General features: G+C 42.2%; 1 protein-coding gene across 2 annotated transcripts in view; it reads left to right on the plus strand.

The window, feature by feature from the left end:
• Positions 1–348: 348 nt before the first annotated feature.
• Rab3gap2 (RAB3 GTPase activating non-catalytic protein subunit 2) overlaps positions 349–14923 on the plus strand; it is an 87562-nt gene continuing 72987 nt past the window's right edge. Inside the window, exon 1 of one of the 2 annotated variants that reach the window (XM_075989398.1) lies at positions 349–593. In XM_075989398.1, coding sequence (XP_075845513.1) covers positions 482–593 — 112 coding nt within the window. In that variant the 5' untranslated portion in view covers positions 349–481. The remainder of the gene's footprint in view (positions 594–14923) is intronic. The other variant, XM_075989399.1, reaches the window with a different exon arrangement.

The raw sequence follows: 14923 nt of genomic DNA on the forward strand, positions 1-14923 counted from the left end.
TTAAAAGAAAACTATGAAATTCTCAAGCCACCTATGTTTTCTGCCAAAACTCAGCTTAAACCGCCTCATCTCTGAACTATCTAGGTCATGTCGGTAGAAGTAGAATAATTGCTTGGGTGTCTCAAAGGCCCAATTAGATCACCTCTGGAGGGAGGCCAGATTGACAGGCTTGCACAAGGCGGGGACCTAACAGTGGCGCCAGCAGCCACGTCGGACTCTGAGCCGCACCGCTGCCAGTCACATGCTCCATGTAGTCCCTTCCCTGGGAGTCGGGTCGCCTCGCGCACGCGCAGCTCCGGAGCGGTCCGCGCATGCGCAGCACCCTGGGACCGCCTCCCGGGGCTCGCTGACAGCTTCCGGTCTTGCGTCCCCGCCCCCCCGGGTGGCTGAAGCTTTGGGGCTCCGTGCTGTCAGCCGCGGGGTCGGGTGGGCCGGGCGTGGCTAGGGAACGACACCCCTACCCGCGGGGGTCCCTGCAGCCATGGCCTGCTCCATCGTCCAGTTCTGCTCCTTCCAGGACCTGCAGTCCGCGCGCGACTTCCTGTTCCCTCAGCTGCGGGAGGAGACCCCCGGCGCCCTGAGGAGGGACCCGAGTAAGTGGCCGGCGACCGGGTCGCGGCTGAGCGGCTCCCCTCAGCGTCCCCTCAGCCTTCTGCGTCTAGCGTCCCGTCGTCCGTCTGTCACCAGTCCCCACCCCCTCCTTCCCAGTTCCAGCTTCATGCCTTCTTCCTCTGCACACCAGCTGCTCCGGGAGGATCGCATCCTCCGCCCTAGTCCCTGCGAGTTGTCAGTCCACCCCGCGCTTGTCCCCAACTTCCACCCTTCCCATCCCTGGGACTGTGGCCTTTCCAGAGTGTTTAGAATCCCCACCCTCTCTGTTCTTCCTTCTCCTTTCTGTCATTCAGATTTACGGAATGAATGACAGATGGGCAAGTGAGGGGCTTTTGAGGTGGTGAGTAAACTCCCCAGTAAGAAAAGGAACCGTTTCGGAAGTGAAGGAGAGCCCACGGTGAGAACTAAAATTCCAGCGGCATGGCCAAGAAAAGTTAATTGGCGTTTATTGAGGAGAGAAGCCTTCCTCCTGTTATTACCATCAAGCCCTTCAGCGCTATAAATCCCAGGGCTGGGTTATTAGATGCCGTGTGTTTCCCTAGGATTTGTTAAGGGCTCCTTCGTTTCTCCCTTTGAAGGAGCGTGTTTTATGCTGCTTTCTTGTTTTTGATATGAAACATGTTTTGCTTTGTAGCATTGTGTTATTACTCTGCCATGGCAGAATGGTGATTTATAAGACCCAATAACAACCACCAACAAACAAAACCAAACTCTCCCTTTCAAAAATTAAGAACTATCACAGGGCACTGGGAAGATTTAGCCTCCCACTCAAGGGCTAGCTTGGGTCTGCCTGAAAAATAACGTTTAAAAAATATCAAATTAGGAATGAATAGTCTGTACCAATCATTGGAGCCATGGTGGTAGTTTTCTGCCCTGTAGGAGCCATGACTCACTGGTCACATCTGCCTGAGTGTCCGCACATGAGTGAAGCCAGATGAGGGTGTCAGGTGCCCCGGAGCAGGGGTTATGTGTGCTTGTGAGCAACCTGATGTAGGCACTGGGAACCAAACTCAGATTCTCTGGAAGAGCAGCAAGTGCCTTTAGCCCCTGAGCCATCTCTCCAGCCCCCAAGAGGCATTTCTTTAAAGTTATGATAGTAGGCCTCCCTGTGAAGTAGAGGATAGAACAGTAGAGAAAGCCTGGGAGGAAGAAGCAAGTCTGAACAGCTCTAGTGTTTAAAGAACCCCCAAAAATCCGAATGACTGGAGAGGAGGTGTAAGACCGGCAGAGGCGCTCCGACTGAGGACCGAAGCTCTGCCTTCAGATTTGCCTTCAATCCAATTTACAGAACTTGGTGAAGACCTAGAGTGTCCTGTGGCCACAGTGAGTCTAGAAGCAGGCAAATGGATTGAGAAGCTTAATTCAAACAAACAAACAATACTGCGAACTTGAACCTAACCTTAGCAGGATCTGAGGGGAAGTAGATATTAAGGAGTAGGGTTGGGATGTGCGGCTGTGGGGGGTGGGGGGAAGGGTCTGCTGATTGGGGTTGTAGTGCTGAGGGAGAGGCAGTTTAGGATGCCTTTGGCTTGGCAGGTGTGTGTGTGTGTGTTTAAGAAATAATGAAGGCATCCTAACCTTTCATATAGGAAATGCTTGGGTTTGTCCAAGTGAGCAGGTGAGGTTACACAGTAGATAGAGGTCAGAACTTGGCAGGGCATCTGGAGTCAGGGGCATTAATTTGGGAGTTACCAGCAGAAGGGTGGTTTTCATCTTTAGGATTTCGTATGGTGAACTGGGTACCGGAGAGGTAAGCTTAGAGAGACTGAAGTTTGGGAGTCCTGTGAAGGTTCCTGAGAGGATTGAAAGGGAGTAGCAGAGAGAGGAATGCTAGGTGATGGAAATGTTGTTGTTTTTTTAACTCTTTACTCTTATGGCTTTTGGGGGGGGCACTACCCAGCTCCTAAATAAATCACACATGGAGTCCTATTCTTTCTTATAAATGCCTGACATTACCTTGGCTTATTTCTAGCCAGCTTTTCCTAGCTTACATTATCCCAACTACCTTTTGCCTCTGGGCTTTTTCCTTTTCTTACTTCTGTATGTCTTATGTTCACTCTCACCCCATGGCTGACTGGGTAGCTGTCTGACATCCTCCTCCCCTTGTTCTCTTGCTCTTTCCTCTCAGATTTCTCCTCTACTTATCCTCTCTGCCTGCCAGCCCTGTGTATCCTTTCTTCTGCCTCGCAATTGGCCACTCAGCTCTTTATTAGACCGTCAGGTGTTTTAGACAGGCAAGGAGTCACAGCTTCACTGAGTTAAACAAATACAACATAAAAGCATGCAACACATCTTTGCATCATTAAAACAAATGTTCCACAGCATAAACAAATGTAACATGCCTTAAGATAACTTTCCCCAACATGGAAATCTTCCCTAATCTGAGGGGAGGATTTGGTGCAGGTAAAGGGCTGTCAGTAGAGGCCAGGTAGGACCAAGAAAGCACTTAGTGGTTTGGGGAAGATGAGAGTGGCTGGGACCTTTGCACTGTTTGAGCGGAATAGTGGTCAGAAGTGTGTCTGTCTGTAGGGTGGTGGAGAAATTAGAAACTGGGTAGTGAAATTGGTTGTTGCTTGGAGCTTGGCTGTGAAGGACAACAGACTTGAGGTGAGAAACCGAGAGTGTCGAGCAGGAAGTGCATCTGTGTCCCACTGTCACTGTCCTGGTCCAGGCCACTGTCTCAGCCTGGGTCATGGCACCGGTCTGCTAACAGACCTTCCTGCTTCCACTCTTGGTTTCTAATTAGTTTCAACAGTAGTCCCTCCCAGTAAGCTTCAAAAAGATAATCTAAATCACCTTCTCCTTCTTATAATCCACAGTGTCTTTTTAAGTTGTACTTTAAAGTCAGTAATTCTGGGCCAGCGAGAAGGCTCAGCAGGTAAAGGTGCTCTCACCATAATATTTTACCCATATCTAGGGGTATGTACCTACGAATTGCAGCATGGTATTTCAGTACACGTATGAATGTGTCATGATCAGACTGGGATGACTGGCATACCCATCACCTCAGACGTTTATTATTTCTCCCTGTTGGGAACAGTTAAAATCCTCTCTACTAGTAATGCTGAAACATGCACCTACCAATGTCGCCTGGAGTTACTGTGCTGTGCCGTGGGACATTCATCACTCTTCCGTGCATTCATACCTCCTGTTTCATTAACTGTCCTCTCTCCATAACCCATCATCATCGCCACATCCTTACCAGCCTCGAGCGCTCCCAGCTCCCTGCCACTGTTCTCACACCTTCACCAGCCTCTGCCAACCACTCCTCTAACTGCTCTGTTTTTATGTTTTATACATATTGTTATTGTTTGAGACAGGGTCTAGCTGTTTGACCCAGGCTGGTTTTAAACTCAAGATCTTCCTCAGTCTCCCAAGTGCTGAGATTCTTGTCACGATCCGCTATGACTACTTAAACTCTTTAACTTCCGCATATGAGTGAAAGCTTATGGTATTTGTATTTGTGCATCTGACATAATTTATTTAACATTATTTCCTTTCTGTTTCATCTCTATTGTTGTAAACAAGAGAAGCTCATTTTTAATGGCCAAATAACATTCCATTATGTATATGCATATTACATTTTCTTCCCTGAGCTATCAATAGATCTCCAGGCTTAATTCTGCACTTTGGCTATTTTGACCAGTGCTACAGTCAACACAGGAGTGTATTTCTTCAGCGTGCTGATTTCCTTTGTTCTATATCCTGTGATGAGAATGAGGGCTTATATCAGTCCTGTTTCTAGAATTGTAGAGAATTCTGTGCTGTTTTCCCTGATTGCCAGACTAACTTGTACCAATCTGATTTATGTTCGCACCAAGAGTGTCTTTCCACATGCTTGCTGGTCTTTGGTTCTTGCTGTCGCTGTCTCTACTTCATCTGGTTGTGGCTTTGACTCTGACCTTCATGCTGTTGAGCAGCGTTTCATACATTTCCTGGGCATTTTGTCTATTCATGACATTTTTAATTGGGCCATAGTTGTTATTTTGCTATTGAGTTGCTTGAGTTTTGTACAGTTTGTGGGTTGCCATCATTCTGTTATTTCTTGGCTCTTACCCCTTGGATTGGGTTTTGCTTTTGTTGCCAGCACTTTTGGATGCTACCCCCAAATATCTTTATTCACAATACTTCTGAAGTGTTTCTATGTTATCTTCTGGTAGCTTCGTAGTTTCAACCCTTGTGCTCATATCTGATCTATTTTTATTGGGTTTTCGTATATGGCTGTTATAAAGGACTGTTTTATAAAAGGCATTCTTTTTATCCTTCTATTTTGTATATATTTATAACACTTGTCTTTAACTTTATTAATGGGAAAGGATTTAGATTTTAAGATTTTTTTAATTTTATTTATCTGTTCTGTGAGAACATCATACATGTGTAAATATATTATTATCTCATCTACTTCCCAAGCAACTTCTCCCAGAGCTGCCCATGCCCCTCTCCCAATTTCATGTTTTTTTTTTCTTTAACCCACTGAGTCCAGTCAGAGCTGCCCATATGTACCTGGGTTTAGGGCTACCCACTGGGTCATGGGTAACTATAGAAACTGCACCCTGAAGGAAAGTGACTTTTCCTCCCCCAGCTGCCAGTAGCTCTCCCTGGGGCTGTGGCCCTGTGAGCCTCTTTCTCATCCCAGCTGGAATGTTGCTGGCTTGATCTTACGCAGCTCTTGTGGGGGCAGTCGCACTTGCCACTTGCTTTTATTTTGGACTCCTTTCGTTCCATTGATGTATTTATTGATTGTTGTCCATTTTAATGAACCCTGCATTATCTCTGCCAAGTCACTCATCTCTCAAGAACGTCGCAGGGATAGTCTCACCCACTTCTCTCCCAATTGAGCTTTAGAGTTTATTAAGTTTTAAAAGTCAAATTCACATTGGGATTTTTGATGAACTTATGTTGCTGATGTTCACTTGGGGAGGGTTGGCATTACCCCTGACAGGGAATTCTTCTTTCATGCTAAATTTATTGATTGCAATTGGCAGAAATTCTGTATATTAGAGACGTCCAGTGTGAAATTTGATATATGATTTCATGTGAAAATTATTCTTACAATCAGCTCAGCACACCTGCCGCGTCACATCTGTCTTTGGAAGGTGTGGAGAGCAGAGCTTTTTCTCTTCATTTTTAGCAACTTTCAAGAGTACAATACAATAGATACCTAAGCTAGATGTTGTCCTTGTTCCAGAAATGCTAAATAGGAAGCAAAGAACAATGATAAACAGGCAGCTATATATTTTTCTTTACTATGTATCTAAACTGTTACTGGTTCTCAAGTGATACTGTTAAGACAAACGGCTTTCCTTTCTGTGCACTGGAAACACAAAATCCGTAGCTATGATACAAGATTTGGCTGGTGTTCAGAGGATTTATTTTAAATATGAAGAGTGTTACTCATTCTTACAAGGAAAGTAATTGAGCATTAGAAAAGGTTAAGGTAGGAAGACGTAGGACTGGAGTCTCTGGAGTGTGCAGACAATAGTTTCATTAATCCTTACACCTCCGTCCCTTTTCATCCTGGCATGTGCTCCTCAGCCTCGTTAGTTCGGTTCCCTCATCTGTGCATTGTGTGTGATACTGCAGATCGGAAACTTCTGAGACTCACCAGCAAATTCTTAGAGCTGATAAACACCGAACAAGGTCACAAGATACAAAATTAATATTAAAAAATAGCTTTCCTTTATACCAGTAGCAAATACACTGAGAGAAAAACAGCTCTATTCATAAAATTCACTATGGCCTCAAAACAAACACTGACCAACAATCAGTGAAGTGAGTGCCCTCTGTGGGGAAACTTGAAAACTCTGAAAAAAGAAAGGAAGACACTGGTAAGTGGAAAGATCTCCCATGCTTGTGGATTGTGAAATTGGCCATCTTAACAAAAGAACAAAAGAACCTGCAGATTCATTGCAACCCTCTTTGCAGAAATTAAAAACAAAAGTTGTAAATTCATATGGAAATACAAAGCATCCTGGCTAGCTGAAGCATACCTGAATAAAAGAATAATGATGGAAATGTTACCATGCTTGATTTAAAGTTATTTTAGGATCATAGTAATGAAAGCAGCATTGTACTGACACAGAAATAAACACATAGATCTATAGCGTGGGATAGGTATGAGTAACTTTCAGTTACCTGATTTTTGAAAAAGATGCCAAAAATGCACACTGGAGAAAAGATCACATTTTCATCATATGATATTGGGGAAACTGGATGCCTAAATATAGAAGAGTGAAACTCAATCCTTAACTACCCCCTAGACAGATCAGCTCAAAAAGGATCAACAACCTCAACATAAGACCCCAAACTCGGAAACTTTTAGGAGAAAAGGTAGGACTGCTCTACAAGGTATGTGTAGAGGCAAGAACTTTCTAAATAGGATTCTATTTGTCCCAGAAATAAGGCCAATAATTGGCAAATTGGACCTCACAAAATTAAAATTTTCTCTTCAACAAAAGTAATTCAAACTGTCAATAAAAAGGCAGCCTACAGAACAGGAGAAAAAAATCTTGGCTAGCTACAAGATTAATATCTAGACTATACAGAGAACTCAGGAAACCAAATATCATGGAAACAAATAATGGATCTGAGCAGAGTTCTCAAAAGAAGTAATATAAATGACTGATAAACATATATAACGTGTTCATTATCATTAGTCCTCAGGGAAATTAAAACTCAAGCTATTTGAGATATCATCTCATTATAGTAAGAATGGCTACTATCAAGACAGAAAATGTTTGTGAGGGTGTGGAGAAAGAGGGGTTCTGTTCACTGGTGCTGACAGCAGGAACAGTTGGTTCAGCCACTGTGTAAATCAGTGTAAAGGGCTTTCAAAAAACCAACACTAGAGCTATCATATGACCCAACCATACCACGTGTGGGCATTTACTGAAAGGACTGTATACCCTGGCATATGTGCACAACCATTTTCATGACCGCTCTGTCCAGAATTGTTAGAGACTAGATCAGCTTCGATGCCCACCACCTGGTAAATGGGTGGTGAAAATGTGGTACATATGTCTAATGGAATTCTCATTTATCACAAAAGAAAGCTGAAATTAAGAATGGGAAATATACTGAGTGAAATAAGACAGGCCCAGAAAGACAAATCCACTTTGACCTTCCACTCAAATGTGGATTCTAGCTTTGAAGTATTAGCTTTCTGTATTTAAGTTGGAGGGATGCCTGTAGAGGGTAGACAGAAAGAAAGAGATGGAGAGGTGCAGGGGCCCCTTTTGGGGGCAACAATAAAACATATGAAAGCAAAGGGAGGATACTAGGGATAAAAAGGTTTACACAATTACTGGTAAGTTCTCCTAATATATAAAAGATATTACTTTTAGTGCTGACCCATTTGAAAACCAAAGTAAATAGAAACCCCAATGATCTTATGTACGACTACTTCTTACATGATAACCTTTCAGGAAGGGGCTCCCACAGCCAGCTGCCTGACCACTGGGGAACCCTATTTGAACTTAAGCTCTAGAACCTATTCCTTCATCTTTGTGTCGGTGTTCACCATCCCTGATCCCTCTGGCCTCTCATAGAAAGCCACAGGAAATTAGAATGTTTGATGATAGCCCACATGCACCTTATGGATTTAATTTAGATTATTGTTTTGCCTAAATACTGGGTGTGCTTGAATAAAAACCAAAATATTTCATGATTAATGTAGGAACAGGCACCTCACTGAGCAAATTTTAAGAATGTAGTCACCACCATTAGTGGGGAACAGCTAAAACCTAAATGAGGATTAAGAATTAGCCCAAATGGTTTCTCAGGAAATTCGGGATCAACCTACCCCTGGACCCAGCAATACCACTCTTGAGAATATACCCAAGAGAGGCCCTATCATACAACAAAAGTATATGCTCAACTATGTTCATAGCAGCATTGTTTGTAATAGCCAGAACCTGGAAACAACTTAGATGCCCTTCAATGGAAGAATGGATGGAGAAAGTATGGAATATATACATATTAGAGTATTACTCAGCAGTAAAAAACAAGGACTTCTTGAATTTTGCATACAAATGGATGGAAATAGAAAACACTATCCTGAGTGAGGTAAGCCAGACCCAAAAAGAGGAACATGGGATGTACTCACTCATATTTGGTTTCTAGCCATAAATAAAGGACATTGAGCTTATAATTCGCTATCCTAGAGAAGCTAAATAAGAAGGTGAATCCAAAGACAAACATATAGGCATCCTCCTGAAGGTTACTTCATCAGGCGATGAAAGGAGACAGAGACAGAGACCCACATTGGTGCACCGGACTGAAATCTCAAGGTCCAAATCAGGAGCAGAAGGAGAGAGAGCATGAGCAAGGAACTCAGGACCACGAGGGGTGCACCCACACACTGAGACAATGGGGATGTTCTATCGGGAACCCACTAAGGCCAGCTGGCCTGGGTCTGAAAAAGCATGGGATAAAACCGGACTCGCTGAACATAGCGGACAATGAGGACTACTGAGAACTCAAGAACAATGGCAATGGGTTTCTGATCCTACTGCACATACTGGCTTTGTGGGAGCCTAGGCAGTTTGGATGCTCACCTTACTAGACCTGGATGGAGGTGGGTTGTCCTTGGACTTCCCACACACAGGTCAGGGAACCCTGATTGCTCTTCGAGCTGATGAGGGAGGGGGACTTGATCGGGGGAGGGGGAGGGGGAGGGAAATGGGAGGTGATGGCGGGGAGGAGGCAGAAATCTTTAATAAATAAATAAATTAAAAAAATTAAAAAAAAAGAATTAGCCCAAAGAAAACTGATAAATCAAGAGTAGGAAGGTAGATTTCATTTATATGATTTAATTTAAGGAAAATATGACTCAGTAAATGAAGCTAATATTTATTCTGGGTCTCAGAATCTAAACCTTGCTTATAAATTTACATTTTAGCTATTAATTGATTTCTATTTTGCTAGTTTGGGAAGCATAATTTCCTTTAGAAAAAAAGTATGTTCTGACTGACATATCAACTCAATGGGCTTGTAAGTTACAACCCATCTTTTTTTTTTTAAGTCATTTCTGTTCAGGAGTATATAAAATGTTTTTAGTAATAAAATGAAATGAATGTATAAAATACTGCTCTGTAGTCACATTCATATATTAATTCATAGAAACAAAAGGAGAATGGAGCATATGAAGTTACTTATGCCTGTAGATATCTCGTTTATTTTTATATCTATTTTATTTTTATTTTATGCCATCCTTATTTTAGGTTGCTGAAATGATGTTTTTCTGTCATTTTGCATGTCCTTAGAAATGGACAAAGGCTAAGAGGTCTGAGGCACGGAACACTAAAGAGCTTCTTTAGTCTTTGTAATTGACTTTGTCCTGCCTGGTGGTGCTTGCCTTCTCTGAGCTGAAAGGACCCGCTGAAGGCTTTTGAACCCTGTGAATAAATTGCAAATCATAGATTCTAGAAGTTTCTTCATATAAAAACAATACATAAAGATGGAAATGAATTTGTACTTGTATTAGGATCTAAGACTATAAAAATTTAATTTTCTCTTTTCTCATTTTCAGTTTCTCATTCAGTTTTTGTTCTTGACACAGTCATACAAATAACTGTCAAACTAATTGTCTACTTATGGAATTCAATTTCCTTTCTAGCTTCAGATTCTTGTTAAATGAAAAAAAATATGCTCTCCATTTAGAGGTACAGACTATTCATAAGTAAGTTAGAATAACGTATTTGAGGAATTAAATAAAGCTGTAGAAAGCAGAAGGCCTTTGTTAGCAGAATGATTCATTCATTGGAAATGATCCTAAGTAAGACATTTGTGTTGGGGGGTATGTCTTCTCTGTGATTAGAAACGTTCTTTTATCAAGTCAGAACAGTGTTTAGAGTGATGCAGTATGCTCAGGGAAAACGCTCTTCCTAGGAGGGAATTGTTGCATCTTAATCTGAAAGTCATTGGTGTTATTCTCTGAGGCAAAACGTTTAACCCGATAAGGGTGGGAACACAACTTCATGGTACTGGAACCCAGTGTGGTGGTGCTTGCCTGCTGTCCTGGTATTTTTTCTGATTCTAGACTGTTCAGAATAGTGGATAGTGATTGGTGTTAAAAGAGTAGGTTCAAAGGTCAGGTTAGCAGTTAGTCAGTCAGGTTGACAGTCAGATTTCAGTCAGTCAGGTTGCCAGTCAGGTTAGCAGTCGGTTGGTCAGTCATTTAGGTTGTCAGTCAGGTTGACAGTCAGTCAGGTTGACAGTCAGTCAGGTTGACAGTCAGTCAGGTTAGCAGTCAGTGAGTCAGGTTGACAATTAGTCAGGTTGACAGTCAGTCAGGTTGACAGTCAGTCAGGTTGACAGTCAGTCAGGTTAGCAGTCAGTGAGTCAGGTTGACAATTAGTCAGGTTGACAAGTCAGTCAGGTTGACAATTAGTCAGGTTAGCAGTCGGTCGGTCAGTCAGTCATTTAGGTTGTCAGTCAGGTTGACAGTCAGGTTGGCAGTCATTTAGGTTGTCAGTCAGGTTGACAGTCAGGTTGTCAGTCATTTAGGTTGTCAGTCTTTCAGGTTGTCAGGTTGGCAGTCAGTGCATCTGTCACTTTCATCACTTTTATATAGAACCTCTTGCTCTTCTTTATTTCTCTCCATGCCATGTAGGTTGTTAGGAGATCAGCTTCTTTTATTTAAAGAAAAGTTATGATTCAAGACATGGCATGAAACAAATGAAGGATAATTTTAACAACTGAAATACACAAAATATTTTAAGCTAGAAAACTTCTTGAAAGACTCAAATTTACTCCCAATGAAAACCTTCATAACCTGTGAATTTTAAGAAAATTTTATTTAAAATATGAGAGAATAAAATTTATAGGGAGTTTATGCTTCAGAACAGATGTGGGAGGCTCGGTGTGGAGGGCCCATGCTTGGAAGGTAGAAGCAGCAAGGTTGCGAGTTCAAGGCCAGCATTGGCTACATAATGAATTCAAGGCCTGCCTAGAGTACACGAGACCCTGTCTACGCATATACACACACAACACACACACACAGGGAAGGGGAGCAGATAGATAGACACAAGGGTAGGGTTTGAGGAATAAAAACAAAGACTAGATTCAACACAAAGCACACACACATATCTTGTGTATCCCAGAATGCTGTTTTGACATTTAAGTTGTACAGCAAGGCAAGTCAGAAAGCCCACTGACACATGGATATTTTCTTCTAGAGATGTACTGATGAAACACTTATTTAGATGCAGTATCTGGTGTGATCGTATCATGGAAATTACAAAGGTCGAGAAACATTCCCATTGTGATCTTTAGATGTCTCTACCAGGCAATGCTTGCTGTATTCATCTGCCTTTATATGTTTATTCACTGTTGATAAAAAGAATATTTGAGCAATAGCAGGTTTCTTTCTTTAGAGTGGTGTGCTGTGTGGGAACTTAGTGGCCTTTATCATTATTTTTTCCTAGCCCTCTCAGGAAAACTGTTCAGTTACAAGTCATTGGGTGAACAAACTAACTTTGTATTGGTGCAGGGACTTTTGTTAGTAATGAGGCATGTCTTGTTTTTAAATGTTGAGGTGGTTGTTGTATGTGCAGGTAGATGTGAAATATAAAGGTTCTTCATTCCATAGTTAGCCATGTTCTCTCAACTTGATTGCTAAGGATATTTCTGCTCCTAATGAAATCTGTTGTAGGAATCCGCTTGCTTGTTCCCAGCAGCTTAGACTCCCGAAATAACTACACAGAAATTGTATTAAACCACTACTTGGCCCATTAGTTCTAGTTTCTTATTGGCTAGCTTTTACTCCTAATTTAACCCATCTCTATTAATCTGTGTATCACCACAAGGCTGTGGCTTACCGGGTAAAGTTCCAGTGTCTGTCTCCAGTAGGGCTACATGGCTTCTCTCTGTCTCTGCCTTCTTTCTCCGAGCATTCAGTTTAGTTTTCCCTGCCTACTTATATTCTGTCCTGCACAGACCTAAGACAGTTTCTTTATTAACCAATGGTATTCACAGCATACAGAGGGGAATCCCACATTACCTCCTCTTTTTTTGTTTAAATAAGAAGGAAGATTTTTACATAGTAATTACATGTAACAAAACAGTTATTCATGCGGAGCCTGGTGGCTACTGGCTAGAGCCACAGGGGACCTGAGCCCCACGTTGGGCACCAACATTGAATTACCTCTGATTGAGAAATAACCAGGCTAGCTAAAAGATAGAGCAGTTATATTTTTCTTTATTATAAGAGGCAAACTCATGAAATAGGAGCGAAAAGTCCAAGCTCAACTGTGTACAGCGGGAACCACAGAGAGAGAGAGAGAGAGAGAGAGAGAGAGAGAGAGAGGGAGGGAGGGAGGGAGGGAGGGAGGGAGGGAGGGAGGGAGGGAGGGAGGGAGGGAGGAGAGAGAGAGAGAGAGAGAGAGAGAGAGAGAGAGAGAGAGAGAGAGAGAGAGAGCGCGCACCTGGGCTGCCTGCTGCATTTTTCTCCAGGTACCAAGAAAACCATGGTCTAACTTGTCCCCACCTCTTAAAGATAATTGGCTGGCAGAGATTCCCCATCAATCTTCCACCTGTGCTTGAATTCAAACAAGAATATAACACGTTTCCTATTATTTCTTAATAAAAACTAAGCTTAGGAATCAGTACTTTTAAGTTACTTTGCCTCACTAATTGAAATAGAATTTAATGATGTAACAATATTTTATGGAAAATTTGTTTTAAAAGGTTGTTTTGATCCTTGATGTAAAATCATCTATAAGCAAACTTCGTGGAGAATTAATGTGAGCCCTAAGGAAATCACCTCTGACAAGATAATCACATAGGAAGGCACGTGGCTGGCTAACCTGATAGGGTAGGCAGAGTGTGGATGGGAATGCCATGTGTGCAGGTTGGTTACTCTGAAGTGATTAGTCATGGTCCTCAGTGCTCCGCACAACTCTCACGTTTCTGTGAGCAGATGCAGTTATTCGCTCCATCCTGCTAAGGAAGAAGTGAGGCACAAGGGATTAGTGAAACTGCCCAAGCTCCTATACCTCTGCAGGGTAAAATCTGGAATCCACTGCAGACAGCCTGATAATACCTCATTTCTTACGCCAGACTTGCCTTATCTTACACCATGTTCATTGGTCATGTGTTCTGGTGAGCATTTGGAATGTGACTAGTACAGACAAGATGTGCTCAAAGCACAGAGCACACTAGGTTCTAAGACTTAATATGAGAAAAGAATACAAAACACCTCCTGAGTGATTTCACTTATGTATTGGAATGACAGCACTGGATATAGCATATTAAAATATAGTGTTCAATTTAGTCCTTACTTTTAAATACAATTGCTAAGTAATTTAAAATTATGCATGTGGCTACTATTGAAGACTTCTGCCAGTGAGTAGACAGTTTGACTGACGGCAAACTGAGGAGAAAATGATGTTTAGCCCTTCGATAGTGTTCCTAAGATACGATCCCTGGACTCTTCGCCTCATATGTGGAAGGTGGGCGATGAGTCAAGGACTGGAGTCCTGGACCCATGCAGACCTCTCGAACAGACCTCCAAGACACCAGTCACCCTAACTCAGTGTTTCATCTTTTTATCCAGAGGGAACCTGGCAGGAGAGTATAATTCTGGGTTTTTGACCAGCAACCAACGAATATAGTTGCTGGTTTACTTTTTTCTGATCAGTTTTGTTGGGTTATACTTTGACAAAATGAGAGACACAGGCATTGGTGATAATGTCAAAGAATTACTTTTGGATATGGAGTGGCTGCTACTTATTTAATGGGCAAAAGCACAATTGCAAGTTTCCTATAGTTTGATGTAAACAGTACCACACAGCTTATGATGCAAACTGGGTAGCTACCGGTGTGGTGTGGTGTGGTGGATGGTGGTGTTTGGGTCATCACAATGCTACTGCGTCTCCCCAGAAGTTGCCCACTCAAGGTCCTGACTCCACCACACACTTGCATTTTAAGTCAGACCAAGGCTTAAGACTTTTAAATTATTTTAGTCTTCAAAAGATAACGAATTGAGTTACTCACCCAAGAGACAACCACGGTAGACTATTTTTAGCTTTCCTTTATAATAATTTATAATATGTTAAACAAACTAATGTTTTTTTTTTTCTTGTTTTTTTGAGACCAGGTTTCGCTGTAACAGTCCTGGCTGTCCTGGAACTTACTCTGTAGACCAGACTCACTGAGATCCACCTTACTCTGCCTCCCAAGTGCTGAGATTAAAGGCATGCATCACCACCACCTGGCCAAATTAATCTTATTTCCTCATGATTACATGAACTTCATAAGACCTCAGGTTTTAGAGAAATGTTACATATTAAAATAAAATTATATAGAGTAC

Source organism: Microtus pennsylvanicus, chromosome 10 (genome assembly GCF_037038515.1).
Source record: "Microtus pennsylvanicus isolate mMicPen1 chromosome 10, mMicPen1.hap1, whole genome shotgun sequence".
NCBI lineage: Eukaryota > Metazoa > Chordata > Mammalia > Rodentia > Cricetidae > Microtus > Microtus pennsylvanicus.